Here is a 19,591-nt window from a genome sequence, read left to right as displayed (position 1 = left end):
TTTTCAAACCGTTCTTTGCGCAGTCGAAGTCCATTTGCTTCTCTACGAACAGTCAGAATGCGGTATTGAAGTGGGCGGGGGAGCCCGTGCTGATGGTTTAGTTGCTAACCTCCCAATAAAAACAAGTGGGATTGTTCCAGACTCTCGACGGAGGCTCCGACCTCACTCTCGCTGCGCGGTACAGCTGCCGTCGAGAGAGCGGCGCAGCGAGGAAGAGGAGAAGAGGAGAAGAGGTGAGGGTCTGGCTCACGACTCTGTTGCAGGCCACTGCAGCAACATCTGAAAGTCTTTATGGAGAGGAAGTGGTAATTGTTAGCAGCCCTCAACCTTCCGAGCCCCTCTGATCTACCCCCATCCACTAAACCCCTTCCCCCTGTTTACTTCTCTCTCGCTCTCTGTCCCCACCTTCCTCTTCCTTCTACGCCGTTGATCTTTTTGCTAGTTACCGTGGCTGACTTTAAAAATAGATTGTGGCGGTTAACACTTTGATTTTCTTTTAACCGATAAGGGGCAATCAGAAACGCATAAAATCTCTCAAAATACCAAATAAAAAGATGTGAACGGTTGGCATTGAATACTTGTTGTGATGTGCCGATGGACCACGAGCCCGGTTGTCTGTTGGTGGCTCGGCTTCGGCTTCTGTTGTTTTGTTTTTTTCGGCGACAGACGTTTGAAGTTCTTGGTGTTCGATGACATTCTGTATCTCGGCCCGCGAAGGGGAAACTGTGTCTGAGGAGCCCGATTAGTGTGAGGTCAACAGCTCAGCAGTCTGCTGCTGAGGAGTGATCTCATCTGAGTATAGGCGCCGTGTGCCAGCTCTCACTGTAGCGCTGACCTCAGGAAGGTAGTTAACTACACATTAAAGGTTGAAAAAATAAAAAACACACACACAGAGCCGGGATTGATCCTCAGTTTCCCCCAAAGGAGTGCAGAGCATCACCCCGTCGAGCTTCATTTGCTGCGTGGACTCTGTAACCTTTACTATAAATATGTGAATAAATCTAATGTCACAGATCTCCAGGCTTAAAGTCCGTCGCATGTCAACCGACCCGCACCCCGGTCCAGATCTATACCTGCGGGTTTATTGGGCGTAGATGCTGAAGGATGACACGACCGTATCAACCGGCGCCTCGTTTTTTCTCTTTGTCGTTTCCGCAGCTACGGAAAAGCCGCGTTTTGTCTGGAGGAGCTGATGATGACCAACCCTCACAATCACTTGTACTGTGAGCAGTACGCTGAGGTAGGTGCCCGTCATCGGGCGCGAGGGCAAACTGTGGAATAAACGTTTGGCCAGGGTTAATGGCGCCTCTGTGAAAACGGAGAGACGCCGACGCACACTCGTCGTCACTGGGAATACCGGCCCCATGAAATATGTGTGATGTGTTTACACTGGGTTGTCATGTGTTGCTTATTCAGATGTCACGCCCTCATTGCTCGCGCTGCCATTTGAGCACAGCTTATTGGCCGTGTTTAATGCCCCCTCCACGCAGGTGAAGTACACTCAGGGGGGGCTGGAAAATCTGGAGCTGTCCAGGAAGTATTTTGCGCAGGCGCTGAGGCTGAACAACCGAAACATGAGGGCATTGTTTGGGCTGTACATGGTGAGTACTGCGTTGCATGGAGAGGAAGAGTGTGTGTGTGTGTGTGTGTGTGTGTGTGTGTGTGTGTGTGTGTGTGTGTGTGTGTGTGTGTGTGTGTGTGTGTGTGTGTGTGTGTGTGTGTGTGTGTGTGTGTGTGTGTGTGTGTGTGTGTGTGTGTGTGTGTGTGTGTGTGTGTGTGTGTGTGTGAAGAAGGGGCTCTCAGACGGGTCATCTCACTGCTGACTCAGACGGTGAACTCCAGCATCGGAAAAAGTCTCCCCCTCTGAAGCTCTTTATTTTAGTAATAACACCCCTTTGGTTGGACTTCCACACTTTTTTTAATGTTTATGACTTACATATATAAAGTAGCTGCGGAGTAAAAAAAAAAAGTGCAGGAGAGGGAGCGAGAGCGGTAAGAAAACGATCCAACCAGGTGCCAGTTTGATTGTAGTCTTTAATCTACATGTGTGTATGCACAGGATGTTGTCTGCTGGGGCCAATGCATCATATTTAAGTGAGACTCGACATAAAAACACAAACAAGGGAGGTGAAAGATGGAGAGAGGAAGCAGGTCCAACACAGAGGGGCCCAGTGTTTCCCCTTCTCCAGGTAGTCCAAACACCTCACAGCAGCTCGGGAGGTGTAGGCGGAGTCCAGGCGGCGCACGGCGAGAGTTTTCCCAAAAACCGAGACCTCGGCTCCTGTTAACGCTCACGTTGGTGTTGAGACTGAGCAGGCCCCCGGGCGGCTTCCTGACAAGTCGTCCGCCGACACCCGGGGGGGTATTTCTTTTTATCGGTCGCAGGTCGGTCTCGAGGGCGTGTTTTCTCGGTGGTCCGGGGTCCTGACAGGTGCAAGAAGTTCAGTGAAAGGACAGGAAATGTTCACCACCATCCAAGTCCGTTGGACAGGAGAGCCGGTGGCACTGACCACAGTCCGGTTGTGGGTTAGTTACACATAACCCCCCCCCCCCCCCCTAAAATGGTACACGCCGTTATTCGGGGATAGCCTGCCTGGGTTCACAAAATCTAAATTGAAGTTTGCTCTCGAGTCAAAAAGAAAGAAAAAAAGCAAATGCTTTAAATTTTTTTTAAAAAGACAGAAGCTAAACCATTTGATAGAAGAAAAAAAAGAAATGTTGATTGGTGTGTAGTTAAAGTTTCAGCACGCTGGTAGGGACGTCTTTGAAGTGCACGCAGGCTAAGCCCTCTGGGGTTGGCTGCGTGGAGACGATGGCAGGAACACGGGAACGACATGGGATTTGCGGTTCGGAGGGGAGGCCGAGACGGTGGTTCACATAGCGCTCCCCTTTAAAACAAATACACAATACATAAAGACACACACGGTCTTTTCATCGCAGTGAATCGATGGTGTTGCAGGAAATTAGGCCCCCGTTAAGTGACAATTTACCCACCAAGCATTAAAACACTCACTTTTTCCTCCCCGTGAATTATTCCTCCCGAGTCGTCAGGCCAAGGTCTGTTTCCTCTCTCCATGCTGCCACAATGACTCGTTGAGTGGTAGATGGTAAGAGCGGTCGCACATTCATCTCAATTACCCCTTTTATTTTTTTATTGCCCTTTCAACAAGTTTTTTTGATAGAAGAACACTCTTTCCTCCTGTTCTCTGTTTTACTTCTTCCCCGTTTTCTTGTTTTTTTTACTCTAGTCCGCAAGTCACATCGCCGCCAGTCCCAAAGGGAGTGCCAAGGTGAAGAAGGACAACATGAAGTACGCTTCCTGGGCCGCCACGCAGATAAACAGAGCCTACAAGGTGAGTCAGGCGTGACCTCTGTCTCCTCTGTGTATGTTTCTTTTCCCCCCATTGGTTTATTTAAAGGGACAGGGCACATTAATATAAACATTTCTGTAAATGTGCCAAGAGGCTATTTTTCATCTGTAGTCCCGAGAGGCAGATGTCATAAAACAAACTTAAAAACATAATATTACACGTACAATGTTTGTGCATTATTTACGCTTTCCAATGGGTGCACACACACTTAATAGTGAGAATAGTGAATATAATCTTAAGCTTTGTCAAGTACTAACGAGAAGACTCACAAATTGAAAACGGAAAAAGCAAATAAGATACGGGAGGACTCTGTTAAAATGGACAGAATAAAAACATCGAGGAGGAGGAGGAGGAGGAGGAGGAGGAGGAGGCATTCAGTATCACTAAAATGGTTTACTCCATTGTCATAGCAACACCAGTAGAAAACTTGGCTTGTACGGTCATGGAAAACCTGGAAAAGTCCTAGAATTTTAAAATTGTTATTTCCATGCCTGGAAAAGGCCTTTAAAAAACAATTGTATCCCAAAGGTTTTGGAAAAGTCATAGAAAATGTGTCATATTCATATGTTCAATTACGCAGTTTGATTAAAAGAATACACATTTATTTATATATATATATATATATTTATTCCTTGAATCAAACTATTGTCTCTCATTCATTTGTTTCATTAATATACTAGTGTATACACCGAGATTTCACAAAATGTTTGGTCATGGAAATTTGGTTAGAAGTCCTGGAGACCCATTGGTCAACATGTGTATGAACCCTGAGAAAAGCAGACACAAAAATACTACTAATCTGTTGCCATGCATGTTGTTTGGGCAGCGCTGGTTGAACGTGTAATCAGTGGGTCTCTGCTGGGCCTCCAGCGGTCTCACCGCACTCAGACCAGTATGACGGCGGTACTGGGGTGGGGGGGGGGGGTGGGGAGAGGAGAGGAGAGGTGTGCATGCGAGTAACATGGCTGTTCTCCTGCAGTGGCATCATGGAAGAGGCGCTGACTCGTTCCTGCAGGTCTGACTCCAAGTGGGCCGTCATGGCGGGGGAGGTGTGGCTTGTTTAGCAGACCTCGTTCGGTCAACACGATTGGTCACTCCGTCCCCGATGGACGTCCGGTGCACTTTGATCCTCGTGCCCGCTGACCTCACCTCGCTGTCTTCAGGAAGTCTTTGATCACAGCGGAGGGCCTGATGAGCACCTCAGACTGCTAACTTTAAACAAAAAAAATCATAAGGTAGAGGGTGAGAAAGGTAAATCTCACTCGGAGAGCGGTCGGCAGCCTCCAGTGTAACACAAGACGGGTTGAAGGCGCCGGGCTTTCTTTACGGGAACCGTCTGTAAATCAACCGTCTTGTCTCTCGACATATGACACCAATTACACGCCGTTGGATATCCATCATTCCAACTGCCTTTTGAATCCGGGACTGGCAGCTTCTGTGTACGAGCACGTCTAATAGGGCTGGAAAAGGGCATTATAATAATATCATATATATATATTATATATTACATAACTGTGGGACTTCTTATAATCTAGATAGAAATAATCTAATATTTCTTCATAATATAATATTCCTTCAAACCTGGAATATTATGGGGGGGGGGGGCGTGTTGTGTGAGAAGTGAAATGACGAGGTGTGAGGTTGCCTCACCTACAAAAAAAAAGAAAAACTCGCTGTGGGCTTTGTGCATGGTAATTGATGCCCCCCCCCACACACACACACCTTTTTTTCTCCTTTTTTTTTTTAAAGCATTGCTCGTGTCCGTCGTCCACTTTTATTAGGCCCGGTACCTGGTGATTGTCATACCTCAGTGTGAGAAAAAGGTGGGCAGGTGAGAGCAGACGTCAGCGAGAGGTCACCACTTACTTCGGGGGGGGGGGGGGGGGGGGGTGTGGGGGTGTGGAGGTGTGGAGGTGGATGGGTGATGATGTAATGACCTCAGTGGGCTCGTCCAACATCGTCCAGAATCTCCCGACTGATCCTCTGATTAGCTCCTCCGTCACGGACCACAGGCTCCCGCCGCATCACGACTCTATTATGGGATGCTCCACGTCGACGTGGGTCGGTCTGGTCTCGGGCCCGACTGAATGCGGCCGGAGGCATCATTGACTACCGGGCCCGGGGTAATGGGGCATTAGGCAGCGAGGCGATGAAATGCACCGATCATTACGGCGCTCCTACCACACACACACACACACACACACACACACACACACACACACACACACACACACACACACACACACACACACACACACACACACACACACACACACACACACACACACACACACACACACACACACACACACACACACACACACACACACACACACACACACACACACACCTATACAGGTATACATGACATAGCCAGTCTTTTTCGCTATACAGGCCCGGCTATGGTTTAGATGGACTACCCTTTCCCGAGCTCCCACAGCTTTGGCAGTTAGGTTCAAACACTTTTAAAAATCTGAAAAAAATTCAGCTGACTTTAGATTTGAGATACACAGTACACAACTTCATACACAGCCACCTACTTATATGGTGGTATAGGCAGACATTTCTTTTTTGACAAAAGTGTGGTTTATAAGGACTAAAAACACTGTTGGGTCTTTAAAGGGACAATAACCCCGCCTCCTCATTAACATAATACACACTAACCTGACAAGACACAGTATTACTGGAACAGTCAATTTAATATCAAAATAAATCTTATTAGATGACCAAATTGAGGCATGCGCTGCCCCTCCAGAGTGAGCCAGTACGTGGATAAATAGATGGATACATCTCTCCATCTAGAGAAACCAGCCAGTGACTGAACACCCTGGCTTCAATCTCTGGCTTTCATTAAACATGAAAACACAACAAAGAGCTGGGGCGCTTTATCATTTAGTTTATTGATGTATCCAGACTTTAGTGGTTAGTAAACAATACTTTTTTAAGATACAAACAATCGAGGAACAAGCCTATAGTGGGATGTAAACAATACTTTTTAAAGCTAGAAACAACCGAAGAGAATGACAGAGCGAGAAAGAGTGAGACACAAAGACAGTGATAGAGACACACATAGACACAAAGAAAGAGAGACAGACACAGAGACACACATAAAGATAGAGAGACAGTGAGGAGACAGAGAGATACATAAAGATAGAGAGACAGAGAGGAGACAGAGAGAGAGACATACATAAAGACAGAGAGACAGACAGTGAGGAGACAGAGAGAGAGAGACATAAAGATAGAGAGACAGATACAGTGAGAGAGAGACATAAAGATAGAGAGACAGTGAGGAGACAGAGAGAGACATACATACAGAAAGAGACAGTGAGGAGACAGAGAGAGACATACATACAGAAAGAGACAGTGAGGAGACAGAGAGAGAGACATACATAAAGACAGAGAGACAGAGACAGTGAGGAGACAGAGAGAGAGAAACATAAAGATAGAGAGACAGAGACAGTGAGAGAGAGACATAAAGATAGAGAGACAGATACAGTGAGAGAGAGACATAAAGATAGAGAGACAGTGAGGAGACAGAGAGAGATATACATAAAGATAGAGAGACATAGACAGTGAGGAGACAGAGAGAGAGATACATAAAGATAGAGAGACATAGACAGTGAGGAGACAGAGAGAGAGACATACATAAAGATAGAGACATAGACAGTGAGGAGACAGAGAGAGAGACATACATAAAGATAGAGAGACATAGACAGTGAGGAGACAGAGAGAGACATACATAAAGACAGAGAGACATAGACAGTGAGGAGACAGAGAGAGAGACATACATAAAGATAGAGAGACAGAGACAGTGAGGAGACAGAGAGAGACATACATAAAGATAGAGAGACAGAGACAGTGAGGAGACAGAGAGAGAGACATACATAAAGATAGAGAGACATAGACAGTGAGGAGAGAGATAGACATACATAAAGATAGAGAGACAGATACAGAGAGAGAGACATACATAAAGATAGAGAGACAGATACAGTGAGGAGACAGAGACATACATAAAGATAGAGAGACATAGACAGTGAGGAGACAGAGAGAGACATACATAAAGATAGAGAGACATAGACAGTGAGGAGACAGAGAGAGAGACATACATAAAGATAGAGAGACAGAGACAGTGAGGAGACAGAGAGAGAGACATACATAAAGATAGAGAGACAGAGACAGTGAGGAGACAGAGAGAGAGACATACATAAAGATAGAGAGACATAGACATTGAGGAGACAGAGAGTGAGACATACATAAAGACAGAGAGACAGAGACAGTGAGGAGACAGAGAGAGACATACATAAAGATAGAAAGACAGAGACAGTGAGGAGACAGAGAGAGAGAGACATAAAGACAGAGACAGTGAGGAGACAGAGAGATACATAAAGATAGAGACATAGACAGTGAGGAGACAGAGAGAGAGACATACATAAAGATAGAAAGACAGAGACAGTGAGGAGACAGAGAGAGAGAGACATAAAGACAGAGAGACAGTGAGGAGACAGAGAGAGACATACATAAAGACAGAGACATAGACAGTGAGGAGACAGAGAGAGAGATACATAAAGATAGAGAGACAGAGACAGTGAGGAGACAGAGAGAGACATACATAAAGACAGAGAGACAGAGACAGTGAGGAGACAGAGAGAGACATACATAAAGATAGAGAGACAGAGACAGTGAGGAGACATACATAAAGATAGAGAGAGACAGTGAGGAGACAGAGAGAGACATACATAAAGATAGAGAGACAGAGACAGTGAGGAGACAGAGAGAGACATACATAAAGATAGAGACAGAGACAGTGAGGAGACAGAGAGATATACATAAAGATAGAGACAGAGACAGTGAGGAGACAGAGAGAGACATACATAAAGATAGAGAGACAGTGAGGAGACAGAGAGAGAGACATACATAAAGATAGAGAGACATAGACAGTGAGGAGACAGAGAGAGAGACATACATAAAGATAGAGAGACAGAGACAGTGAGGAGACAGAGAGACATACATAAAGACAGAGAGACAGTGAGGAGACAGAGAGACATACATAAAGATAGAGAGACAGAGACAGAGAGACATACATAAAGACAGAGAGACAGAGAGGAGACAGAGAGAGAGAGACATACATAAAGACAGAGAGACAGAGACAGTGAGGAGACAGAGAGAGACATACATAAAGATAGAGAGACATAGACAGTGAGGAGACAGAGAGAGACATAAAGACAGACACAGAGGGACATAAACAATTTGGAGACAGAGAGAGACATAAAGACACAGACAGACACGCATAGAAAGTAAGGATACAGAGAGAGACATCAGACAGACATATCCATGGAGGAGACAGAGAGATACATAGAGACAGACATAGACAATGAGGAGACAGAGGGAGACATAAAGACAGACACAGAGGGACGTAGACAATAAAGAGACAGATATAAAGACAAGAGACAGACACATCGAGACGTAGACAGTCAGGAGAGAAAGACACAGAAAGACATAGATAATGAGGAGACAGAGGGACATAGAGACAGACACAGAGGGACATAGACAATAAGGAGACAGAGATATAAAGACAGACACAGAGACATAAACAGTGAAGGGACAAAGAGAGAGATATGGAGAGACATAGACAGTGAGGAGAGAGAGACAGAGATCGATAGAGAGACATAAAGACAGTGAGAGACAGATAGTGTTGCTTTGTGGTTTACCATAAACATAACAGTAATCGTTTGTGGTTACTTGTTGTCTGTTAAGTTCAACTTCACAATTTTCCTGTGTTGAGTCGTTGGTAACTCGAGGTTTCAGCAGCATTGGAAGTGATTTGAAGAGTTGGGCAATCTTTTGACGACTGGGATGCTTGTGTCTGACCCATGAGATGCTCCAGCGTCAGGTAGTACTGGTTTCACTTGAATCCGTCCTGGTTTCAACTGATGAGGCGATGGGGATGCTTGCATCGGAATCATCATCATCATAATCATCATCGTCATCTTGTGTTTCCGAGTCCGGTGTGCATTCCTCATCGGACATGCACTCCAGAAACTGGTAAGAAAACAAAGGATTTAAAATGATAGACAGCTAAAGACCAACAACAAACCACATGTGCTCTGTTCTGTGTTCCACTCACCTGTGATGGGTGTTGGTTATCATTTGTAACTCTTCTGAGGATTGATGCCAGAACAAACTGGAAGACATTTTGAATATATAGTACAAGTTTAAATACCACAGTTGTTCCTGTCAGAGCAATACAGAGATCTGGAATACATGAACATGCAAAAATTTCCCGTTTTATAGAGATAATTGTTGCCCATGTTTACACTTTTAAGTGTAACAGCTGGTGTATTGGAAAAGAACCTCTAGCATTAAACCATAAGAGAACTTGTCAGTACCAATGAGGCAAAATAAAACACTTAAGTAATTTCAATGATATACTTACACTTAACAATTTTGGAAATAGTTGATATAGCATCCTATGCTGTGAATTAAGGATTATTTGTCATAAGTGTTTCATTATAGAATGGTTTGTACATTTGAACACAGCAAATATACACCTAATACCCCAAGACGCACTTTGTACCAATCCACGAAATATCTTATCTCTGCATTCATAGCCACGCCACTTGAAGGAGGATACAGGTCCCAAACATTGAACATACTTGTCCAAGGAGGATATTGTGCACACCAGGTGATGCTTGACACTGGTCCAAAAAGATTTTATGACATTTGATTAAAAAGACCAAAAGAGACTGGGTGGACCGTTATAATTACAGATGTAAAAGGGTTTTAAAAGATCCCGAGGTAAAGATATTTATCAAACTTCATGGAGGTTTAAGATATTCCAGAGTTTGTTTAATGTCATCTGACTCCAGAGATGAATGAAAGGCAGAATAGTGTTTAGAGTAGTTCACAGTTATAGAATGTCAATTCTGACTGTCTAGTGTCCTCATATATCATTGTCCCTATATACCATATGAGGTGGTCACACACACACACAATAGTTATAGAAGGTTGATTCTGAATGTCTAGTGTCCTCATATAACCCTGTCCATCCAAACCATATGAGGAGACTACACACATACACACACAATACATGAACAGGATTTAATGTTTTGTTCACACATAATGTAATGAAACTTAAGTTTAGACTTGCTTACCTCTTCAACCCTGTTGAGGAGACCAAGTTGTGTGAATGTTGGATTCAGGCCATCCACAGAGGTCTCAAGCTGGTCAGTTTCGTCCCTCTGAGCAGACTCAATCAGCTCACTGTTATCATCTGGAGCAGAAAGGGTAGAAAGAGACAGTAAATAGGATGTGGAACTGTACCATCAAGTGTTGTAATAGATGATCATCTCAGGGAATCATGAACGTGAGAGGTCCTCCGCTCCGACTAAGTCAGTGTTCGGCCCTAATAATAATAAAAATATACATTTTCAAAATGTACAATCTGGTTAAAGTCATTTATGAACCAACATCCTTTTTTTGTCCTGAGCAAGTCCTTAAAGGACTCATTTGCTCTGCTTTGCCATGAGCCTTTTCCCAACAGTCTTTTCTGCCTCTTGCTAGGGTTGTCACAATACCAACATTATAACTTCGATACCTGCCATAAATATCATGATAACCGATACCACGATACCAGAATTTTATACAATACCACACATTTTGATACTGGTAAATTGATCTATAATAGTAATCAAAAAAAGTTGGCTTTCCTTCACTGTCTGCAATTTAGACATAGTACTTCCAAAAAGCCACGGACGGCCAGCAAAAGCGCCTCTGCACTTGATGCCATGTCTCCAATCACTCGCCAGAGTGATCGCTGCCTTGTGTGTGTGTGTGTGGGCACTGGGCAGTCCACCCCCTTGCAGTCAATGCGTGCTGGCAGTGTCACAGGTAGCGGAGCAGTGAATGCGCTCTGATCTACACGATTCACGTTGATGACATATTTTGATTTAAACATATTTTGAATGAGAACCATCCTACTGTTGACAAAAAGAATCAGGAACAGGCCCGATTCTACTGTTGGTTCTCTTTGCAAAGCTTGGAAATGTACATCTGACACATCTCTATTTGTTACTAATATTGAATTTAAAAAAAAGATACAACTAAATTAATCTTATGACACATTTGATTAAAAAGAACAAAAGAGACTGGGTGGAATAATTACAGATGTAAAAGGGTTTTAAAAAGATCCCGAGGTAAAGATATTTATCAAACTTCATGGAGGTTTAAGATATTCCATAGAGTTTGTTCAATGTCATCTGACTCCAGAGATGAATGAAAGGCAGAATAGTGTTTAGAGTAGTTCTAGTTATAGAATGTCAATTCTGACTGTCTAGTGTCCTCATATATCATTGTCCCTATATACCATATGAGGTGGTCACACACACACACAATAGTTATAGAAGGTTGATTCTGAATGTCTAGTGTCCTCATATAACCCTGTCCATCCAAACCATATGATGAGACTACACACACATACACACATGAAGAGGATTTAATGTTTTGTTCACACATAATGTAATGAAACTTAAGTTTAGACTTGCTTACCTCTTCAACCCAGTTGAGGAGACCAAGTTGTGTGAATGTTGGATTCAGGCCATCCACAGAGGTCTCAAGCTGGTCAGTAGAGCAGACTCAATCAGCTCACTGTTATCATCTGGAGCAGAAAGAAAGAGACAGTAAATAGGATGTGGAACTGTACCATCAAGTGTTGTAATAGATGATAATCTCAGGAATCATGAACGTGAGAGGTCCTCCGCCCGACTAAGTCAGTGCTCGGGCCCTAATAATAATATACATTTTCAAAATGTACAATCAAAGTCATTTATGAACCAACATCCTTTTTTTGTCCTGAGCAAGTCCTTAAAGGACTCATTTGCTCTGCTTTGCCATGAGCCTTTTCCCGACAGTCTTTTCTGTCTCTTGCTAGGGTTGTCACAATACCAACATTATAACTACGATACCTGCCATAAATATCATGATAACCGATACCACGATACCAGAATTTTATACAATACCACACATTTTGATACTGGTAAATTGATCTATAATAGTAATCAAAAAAAGTGGGCTTTCCTTCACTGTCTGCAATTTAGACATAGTACTTCCAAAAAGCCACGGACGGCCAGCAAAAGCGCCTCTGCACTTGATGCCATGTCTCCAATCACTCGCTGTGAGTGATCGCTGCCTTGTGTGTGTGTGTGTGGGCACTGGGCAGTCCACCCGCAGTGAATGCGCTCTGATCTACACGATTCACGTTGATGACATATTTTGATTTAAAGATTTTGAATGAGAACCATCCTACTGTTGACAAAAAGAATCAGGAACAGGCCCGATTCTACTGTTGGTTCTCTTTAAATGTAAATCTGACACATCTCTATTTGTTACTAATATTGAATTTAAAAAAAATACAACTAAATTAATCTTATGACACATTTGATTAAAAGAACAAAAGAGACTGGGTGGATAATTACAGATGTAAAAGGGTTTTAAAAAGATCCCGAGGTAAAGATATTTATCAAACTTCATGGAGGTTTAAGATATTCCATAGAGTTTGTTCAATGTCATCTGACTCCAGAGATGAATGAAAGGCAGAATAGTGTTTAGAGTAGTTCACATAGTTATAGAATGTCAATTCTGACTGTCTCGTGTCCTCATATATCATTGTCCCTATATACCATATGAGGTGGTCACACACACACACACAATAGTTATAGAAGGTTGATTCTGAATGTCTAGTGTCCTCATATAACCCTGTCCATCCAAACCATATGATGAGACTACACACACATACACACACAGTGAAGAGGATTTAATGTTTTGTTCACACATAATGTAATGAAACTTAAGTTTAGACTTGCTTACCTCTTCAACCCAGTTGAGGAGACCAAGTTGTGTGAATGTTGGATTCAGGCCATCCACAGAGGTCTCAAGCTGGTCAGTTCCCTCAGAGCAGACTCAATCAGCTCACTGTTATCATCTGGAGCAGAAAAGGGGTAGAAAGAGACAGTAAATAGGATGTGGAACTGTACCATCAAGTGTTGTAATAGATGATCATCTCAGGGAATCATGAACGTGAGAGGTCCTCCCCTTATCAAGAGGCTCTGGAATCCTTCTTTGAAATCCACTGCAGTGACAAATTTGTTGTGGTCATGAAAGTAAATGAACACCAAAATGTTTCAAGTGTTTGTGTCGGTCGGTCTGGTCCCCCCCCCCCTGAAGCTGTAAACCTAGGGGAAACACTGACACCCATTAGTAGTAAGTGAGGTAAAGAAAAATGTATTCTGAGATAAATCGTGATTCTCTTTTGAAAGAATGACAACACGCAGAAACTAAATTGTCAACGTTATGATCTCCTGTAATAAACCTGTGACGATTACACTCTAAACAAGGCTAAATACTAGCGAATATGGATACAATGACCCTAGGCTTACAACTCAGGGGAGGGACCGACAAACACAAACCAGTGTTTCATACCATTATAACAGGGTGGCCCCTGAAATTGTATCTATAGTGCCAGATTACAACAAGAGTAATTTGAGGGTCTACACAAGGAGTGGGCAATTATTTTCCCAGAGGGCCACATGAAGAACAGAAAATATTGTGGAGGTCCAGGCCAATAATAGGGCGGTGCAGTCACATGGGTCTGATGTAGCAATACTCTGGATGCAGCTGTCAGTTAATTTTACAACTCTAAAACTCTTGTACAAACCATGTCTCCGGCGACAGAAAGTGACATGCCAAATTCAAATTAAAGTTAACACTTTCAATGCTAAGAAGCGGAGCGTTTCAGTGGTATCACGGTACATTACGGCAATCGTAAGATATTTGGCGAGCTTGCCTGTGAGGTGTTAGTGAGCAGAGAGCAAGCTGGAATCGCAGCCTGATCATGGCACAGTGCTGTAACACTTCCGTTCCCGAAACGCAGCATCTATGTTTCTTAATGCTTATTTATTGCTCAGCTCCTTTAAGCTTTGTGTGCGCTCTTCTGCAGCAGAAGGCGCAGCGGTCTTTAAGTAAAGTCGGAGGATACCGTGTGTATCTGCCGTGTTCTGCTCCAGGAGAGTGACACACAGCCTCAATGAGCAATAAATAGATGCTGGTCTGATGCCATCATCTTCTTCGGGAAACTCAGTCGGGAATGGAGAACATAACTTATAATAAATATAATACTCGCGGGCGGATTAAAAGCCGGTCAGATAGCACGCAAAGTTTGGAAATGTAACCCTCCATTTGATATATCTCTGCAATTTATTTACAATATTGAATACAAAAAAAGATAAATTAACTAAATTAATCTGTTTTTTAATTATGAAGAATCAGATAGCCACAGTGAGAAAAAAATAAATTATGTGTAGAAAGATGTTAAAACATAAAACTACTAATATGACTTACCTTTTCATATCTTTTGAGCAGACTAGTTGATGCACCTGGAGATCTCTTTTCTTGCCTCTTACTTGTTGACACCTTTTGAGTACTCTGAGAAGGCTCGGATGTAGATGGACCCTCACCGTGCTCCCGTCCAAGACTTTCCTTCAGATTTCTGAAGCTATTAACAATAAACATCAATCATCAGGTCAAAACTGAATAATCAATACAGCAGAAACTTTGATATTTGTAGATAGCAACATTTCTTTTTTCACCTCATCAACCAACAATGTCAATAACCGTTTTAATACTGTCAAAGATAATTGTAAATTAATGTAAAATCAAAGCTACTTGGACATCATTAAGCATTATTCATGGATGTGACATATCATATGGTATAAGCATTTCCTTTTGAAAGAACTTTAAAAGTAACATTTTGACTACCTTGCATCTCCACGCCAAATCCAGTCACCATAATTATAGGTGACCTCCTCTCCTTGACTGATGTCTCGTGTTGCAAACAAACACAGATGGGGCTTCCTTGTATGTTTAGGTACTTCATCTTGGCATTGGGGTTGACATTATTATCGTTCACAAGTCTTCCAAGTGACCCATCCTCTTTTGCTGCATCAAAACTACAAAAACAAAAGTATATCAGTTTCATAACAGTAAATATATAAAATAAAGGCAAAGTGTCATTGAATTTGGATTAGGCGAAGCATTGACAACATCACCATAGTTTTCCATTAAAATAGAACAACATGAACACCTTCAGGCAGTCGTGATGAAGTCTCTGTCTCCGTTCACATTCTTGCTGGCTTATTAATTCACCTCTATATTCCAACAGAAAGTCTCCCTTTTCAAATAGAGCAGAGGTGAAGATTATTCCACACAGAGAAAAAACGTTTGTTAAGTTTATTCCTACTTTAATCATGGTTACAAAATTAGAACATTCAACTTACCTTTGAAGGCATTGATGTATTTGATGTCAAGTCCCACTTTGTCCCCTCCAGTATCAATGTAAAAGTTGGCATCAGCCTTTGGATTTAGGCGTTCGTCGGTGCTGGTGCATATTCTCTTGCTGAAATGACCAAAGAAGATGGTTGTCAGGATTATTATCTTCATTTATATTACATGCATATCTTCATTTATAGAACATGCATGATCAGAACATATTCTATAGCCATTTAAACTAGTAATAAACTTGGATAAAATAAGAAAATGAATAACTGCTCCATTCACATTTTTATTTGACACTGCTTCACAGATTTACATATTAAGAATATCTTTAGACTATCTAAGATTAACCTTTGTTTGTTTCTTCCAACATGGACTGCTAATCATCCTCTCTGCAGGCCCAGAGTAAACATACCATCAACATTAGCTTAGTGCTAGCAGCTCAGGGAGCAAGCTGCAGGTGATTCAGTCAAGACTGGTGAGGAGATGTGTGATGTAAGCTACAATGGCATGCTAACGCCAACCTTTACCTTGTATCTAGTATGTTCACTAGCAAGCTAACGTTGTGACAATGATAAAGCACGAGATAACACGAGCTAAACCACCACGTGAATCGACTGTCAGCATAGCTCACCTCACACTGATCTCCTTCAGTCTTCACCACCTGGAGCTAGTATAAATGACCTCATCTACTCGCTTAACCTAATCACCTGTTTATATTTACACATATAAATGACACGTTCTCATCTACTCCAGTCTGCGAATCACCTGTAGCTAGCTCCGTTTTATACTTACACATATAAAAGCTTACCTGGTGGTGTTTAATCCTTCATCCTTCATCGGTGCATGCTCTCTGCCTGTCTGTTTAAAGGTCCACGCACCTGGTCCTTGAAAAAACAGCCAATCACAAGGAAGAAATTGTCACATCAAACTGCACCAGCATCCTCACGCCGATAGATGTCGCTGCTCTACACACTGGGATACACAAAAACTAGGTCAGGTGGTTAAAATGGACTTTGCACGAAAAAGAGAGGGTTATGTTAGTTAGACAGTTTGCATGGTCCGGCTAATACCAATAAGTCCGGCTATCGCTGGTGTGTATTCAGGTGTAAAGTCCGGACATACCATATCCACCTACACACACACACACACACACACACACACACACACACACACACACACACACACACACACACACACACACACACACACACACACACACACACACACACACACACACACACACACACACACACACACACACACACACTAAATCGAGAAGGATGAGTCACACTGGGAAATTGCGTAGCCAAGTGCACACCTTTGGGCAACGGCTCCGTCGGACTGAGATGGAGTTTGGCAAAAGTAGGAAGGGGGGGGAGGGGGGGGAACGACAAGCGCCAGCCATGGAGATGCAGCCCGGGCTTCGATTCGGGCTGCGCTCGCTTCCTGTTTGTTCGCAGAGGGGAAGGTCGAACTAATGAAACATACGGCGCTCCTCGCTCGCCGTGGAGGATGCGCGGGGAGGCGCTCGTCTCCGCCGCCTGCCTTTTGACTCTGGGTAATAGCGGCGTTTTCACAATGATTTAATTGAAAGGACACCTTTCACATTTTGATGGAGACGCCCCCCCCCCCCCCCCGGGACGAATCGTGACGCCGTTAACGATCCCCTGATTTTTCATCTGTCGCCATTATCATCGGGATAACCTTTTCTTTTGGTTTGTACCCAAACACCTGCCACGCTAATGGCATTACCCCCAGCCACCACCGTGCTGTCATTACCGCCGAGGGGCATACCGTTACCGTGGTGATCATGATCACGTTGCCACGCCGATGATGGCGTTTAGCTCCGAGAACGGTCTGTAAACACATTTTATTTTTAGAACGATCTCGTCGTGTCTAATCTCTAAATGTGGGCGAAGCGAGGGCGATCGGACCGACCCATCATTATTATCATTACCCTGGTCGCCTGCCCCACGGCCAAGGAAGTTGTCCCTCTTTGGCATTTCTTTTCGCGGGGACGCCTCGCCCGTTGCTCCGTTTTAATTGGGCCGCAGCGTGAGTAGCCCTGGACGTGGTTGTGGATCATGAATGGCGGCACTTCCTGCGAAACCCCGCAGACACAGTTCAGAAATTAGATCGCTACGTACTAGAGGCCATGGAAGTGGACTAATCATGTGGGCATCCTGCTTCGGGGTGCACACACACACACACACATATCCAAAATGGAACTTACTTACAGTTGAGGAAGAAAACCAGACGATCAGTGGCATCGCGTGACTTTGCAGAGCCTGTTTACCAACGCTAAAGACCTTGGTCTCCTCTGTTGAGCTATATTGTCCCTTTTTTAAATTTTTTTGTTTTACTGGCTTTGCAAACGTGTGTGTGTGTGTGTGTGTGTGTGTTGGATGAGATTATCACGGCCTCTGATGCTGTGTTTAAGTGCTGTTTGGCAGAGAGACCTAATGAGCGAATGTTCTCTTCTCGCCCCTCCCCTCTCTCTCTCTCTCTCTCTCTCTGTCTGTGTGTGTGTGTGTGTGTGTGTCCGTCCCTCTTGCCTTTCACCTTCCTTCTCCTCCGTGCAGCTGGCCGGCCGCGGCACCAAGGAGAGCAAGTGCTCCATGAAGGCGGTGGAGGAGATGCTGGAGTCCATGCAGATCACCATGTCCTAGATGCCCTCGTCTGGCTCCGCCCCCTCCCTCCTGTTCCCACACTGGGAGACACGGCAGCTCAAATGTGACCGGAACCAGATCTCTCAACTGATTTTTTTTTTTTAAACATTTTTTATTGCCCTCGTTTCTTCCTTTTCAAGTTTGGAATAGATTGAACTCGACGCGGACAATGGAAGACATTTGTTGTTTCACTCGAGTGCAAAGCGTGCCCCGCCCATCTGGATCCAGCACACAACAGCAAATTCCAAGTACTCCCGATTTAATTGAGTTATTCTTAGTGTTAACCCAGCTGTAACTTTAGTTTTTCCCACGGAACCGGTTTATTACGTCCATCCTCATCCCGTACTGAGCCATCTCTAACCCCGTCACTAATCAGCACATCCACACGGAGGAAAGAAGAGCTGTACAGTAAGAGCTATTTATAACGACACTGTGGAGACCCCACCTGTCTGCACTGAGGTCCTTTTCTGTTTCTGTGTCTGTCAATGAAACCGTGATCTAATATGTGTTGCTTTGTTTAATCTATCAAAATGTCTTAATAAAAGTAGAACTGATACCAATAACATGTTTCCTCAAAGGTGTTCGGAGCAGCAGAGTTTCTTTCTCTTTGGTCACGTCTCTGTGTCTTTCTCTCGCTATCTCTGTCTGTCTGTCTTTCTCTCTAGCTCTCTCTGTCTGTCTGTCTTTCTCTCTAGCTCTCTCTCTCTCTAGCTCTCTCTGTCTCTATTGCTCTCGCTCTCTTTTGCTCTGTCTCTGTCACTATCTCGCTCTCTCTGTCTCTATTGCTCTCGCTCTCTTTTGCTCTGTCTCTGTCACTATCTCGCTCTCTCCGTCTCTATTGCTCTCGCTCTCTTTTGCGCTGTCTCTCTAGCGCTCTCTCTTGCGCTCTCGCTCTCTCTGTCTCTTGCTCTCGCTCTCTTTTGCTCTCTCTGTCTCTAGCTCTCTCTGTCACTATCTCGCTCTCTCCGTCTCTATTGCTCTCGCTCTCTTTTGCTCTCTCTGTCTCTAGCTCTCTGTCACTATCTCGCTCTCTCTGTCTCTTGCTCTCGCTCTCTTTTGCTCTCTCTGTCTCTCTAGCTCTCTCTGTCACTATCTCGCTCTCTCTGTCTCTTGCTCTCGCTCTCTTTTGCTCTCTCTGTCTCTAGCTCTCTGTCACTATCTCGCTCTCTCTGTCTCTTGCTCTCGCTCTCTTTTGCTCTCTCTGTCTCTCTAGCTCTCTCTGTCACT

At 43.8% G+C, this 19,591-nt stretch overlaps 1 protein-coding gene and 1 long non-coding RNA gene across 3 annotated transcripts in view; one reads left to right on the top strand and one right to left on the bottom strand.

Annotated features, from left to right (window-relative positions):
* The window catches only part of emc2 (ER membrane protein complex subunit 2), a 35,361-nt gene extending 16,434 nt beyond the window's left edge, over positions 1-18,927 (top strand). Inside the window, exons 8-11 of the mRNA XM_056443853.1 lie at positions 1,159-1,240; positions 1,491-1,601; positions 3,249-3,353; positions 18,278-18,927. Coding sequence (XP_056299828.1) covers positions 1,159-1,240; positions 1,491-1,601; positions 3,249-3,353; positions 18,278-18,364 — 385 coding nt within the window. The 3' untranslated portion in view covers positions 18,365-18,927. The remainder of the gene's footprint in view (positions 1-1,158; positions 1,241-1,490; positions 1,602-3,248; positions 3,354-18,277) is intronic.
* Positions 9,352-14,867, bottom strand: LOC130212717 (uncharacterized). Of its 2 annotated transcripts, none has more exons than XR_008835404.1 (4): positions 14,763-14,867; positions 10,523-10,641; positions 9,496-9,552; positions 9,352-9,410 (listed from the first exon to the last, which is right to left on the bottom strand). It is a non-coding gene; the product is annotated as an uncharacterized LOC130212717 (long non-coding RNA). The 2 variants fall into 2 exon arrangements; XR_008835403.1 differs by lacking the exon at positions 14,763-14,867 and adding an exon at positions 11,916-11,993.
* Positions 18,928-19,591: the final 664 nt, after the last annotated feature.

Source organism: Pseudoliparis swirei, chromosome 22 (genome assembly GCF_029220125.1).
Source record: "Pseudoliparis swirei isolate HS2019 ecotype Mariana Trench chromosome 22, NWPU_hadal_v1, whole genome shotgun sequence".
Classification (NCBI taxonomy): domain Eukaryota; kingdom Metazoa; phylum Chordata; class Actinopteri; order Perciformes; family Liparidae; genus Pseudoliparis; species Pseudoliparis swirei.
The sequence above is the reverse complement of the archived record's forward strand: the minus strand, read 5'-3'. Positions and strand labels throughout refer to the sequence as shown.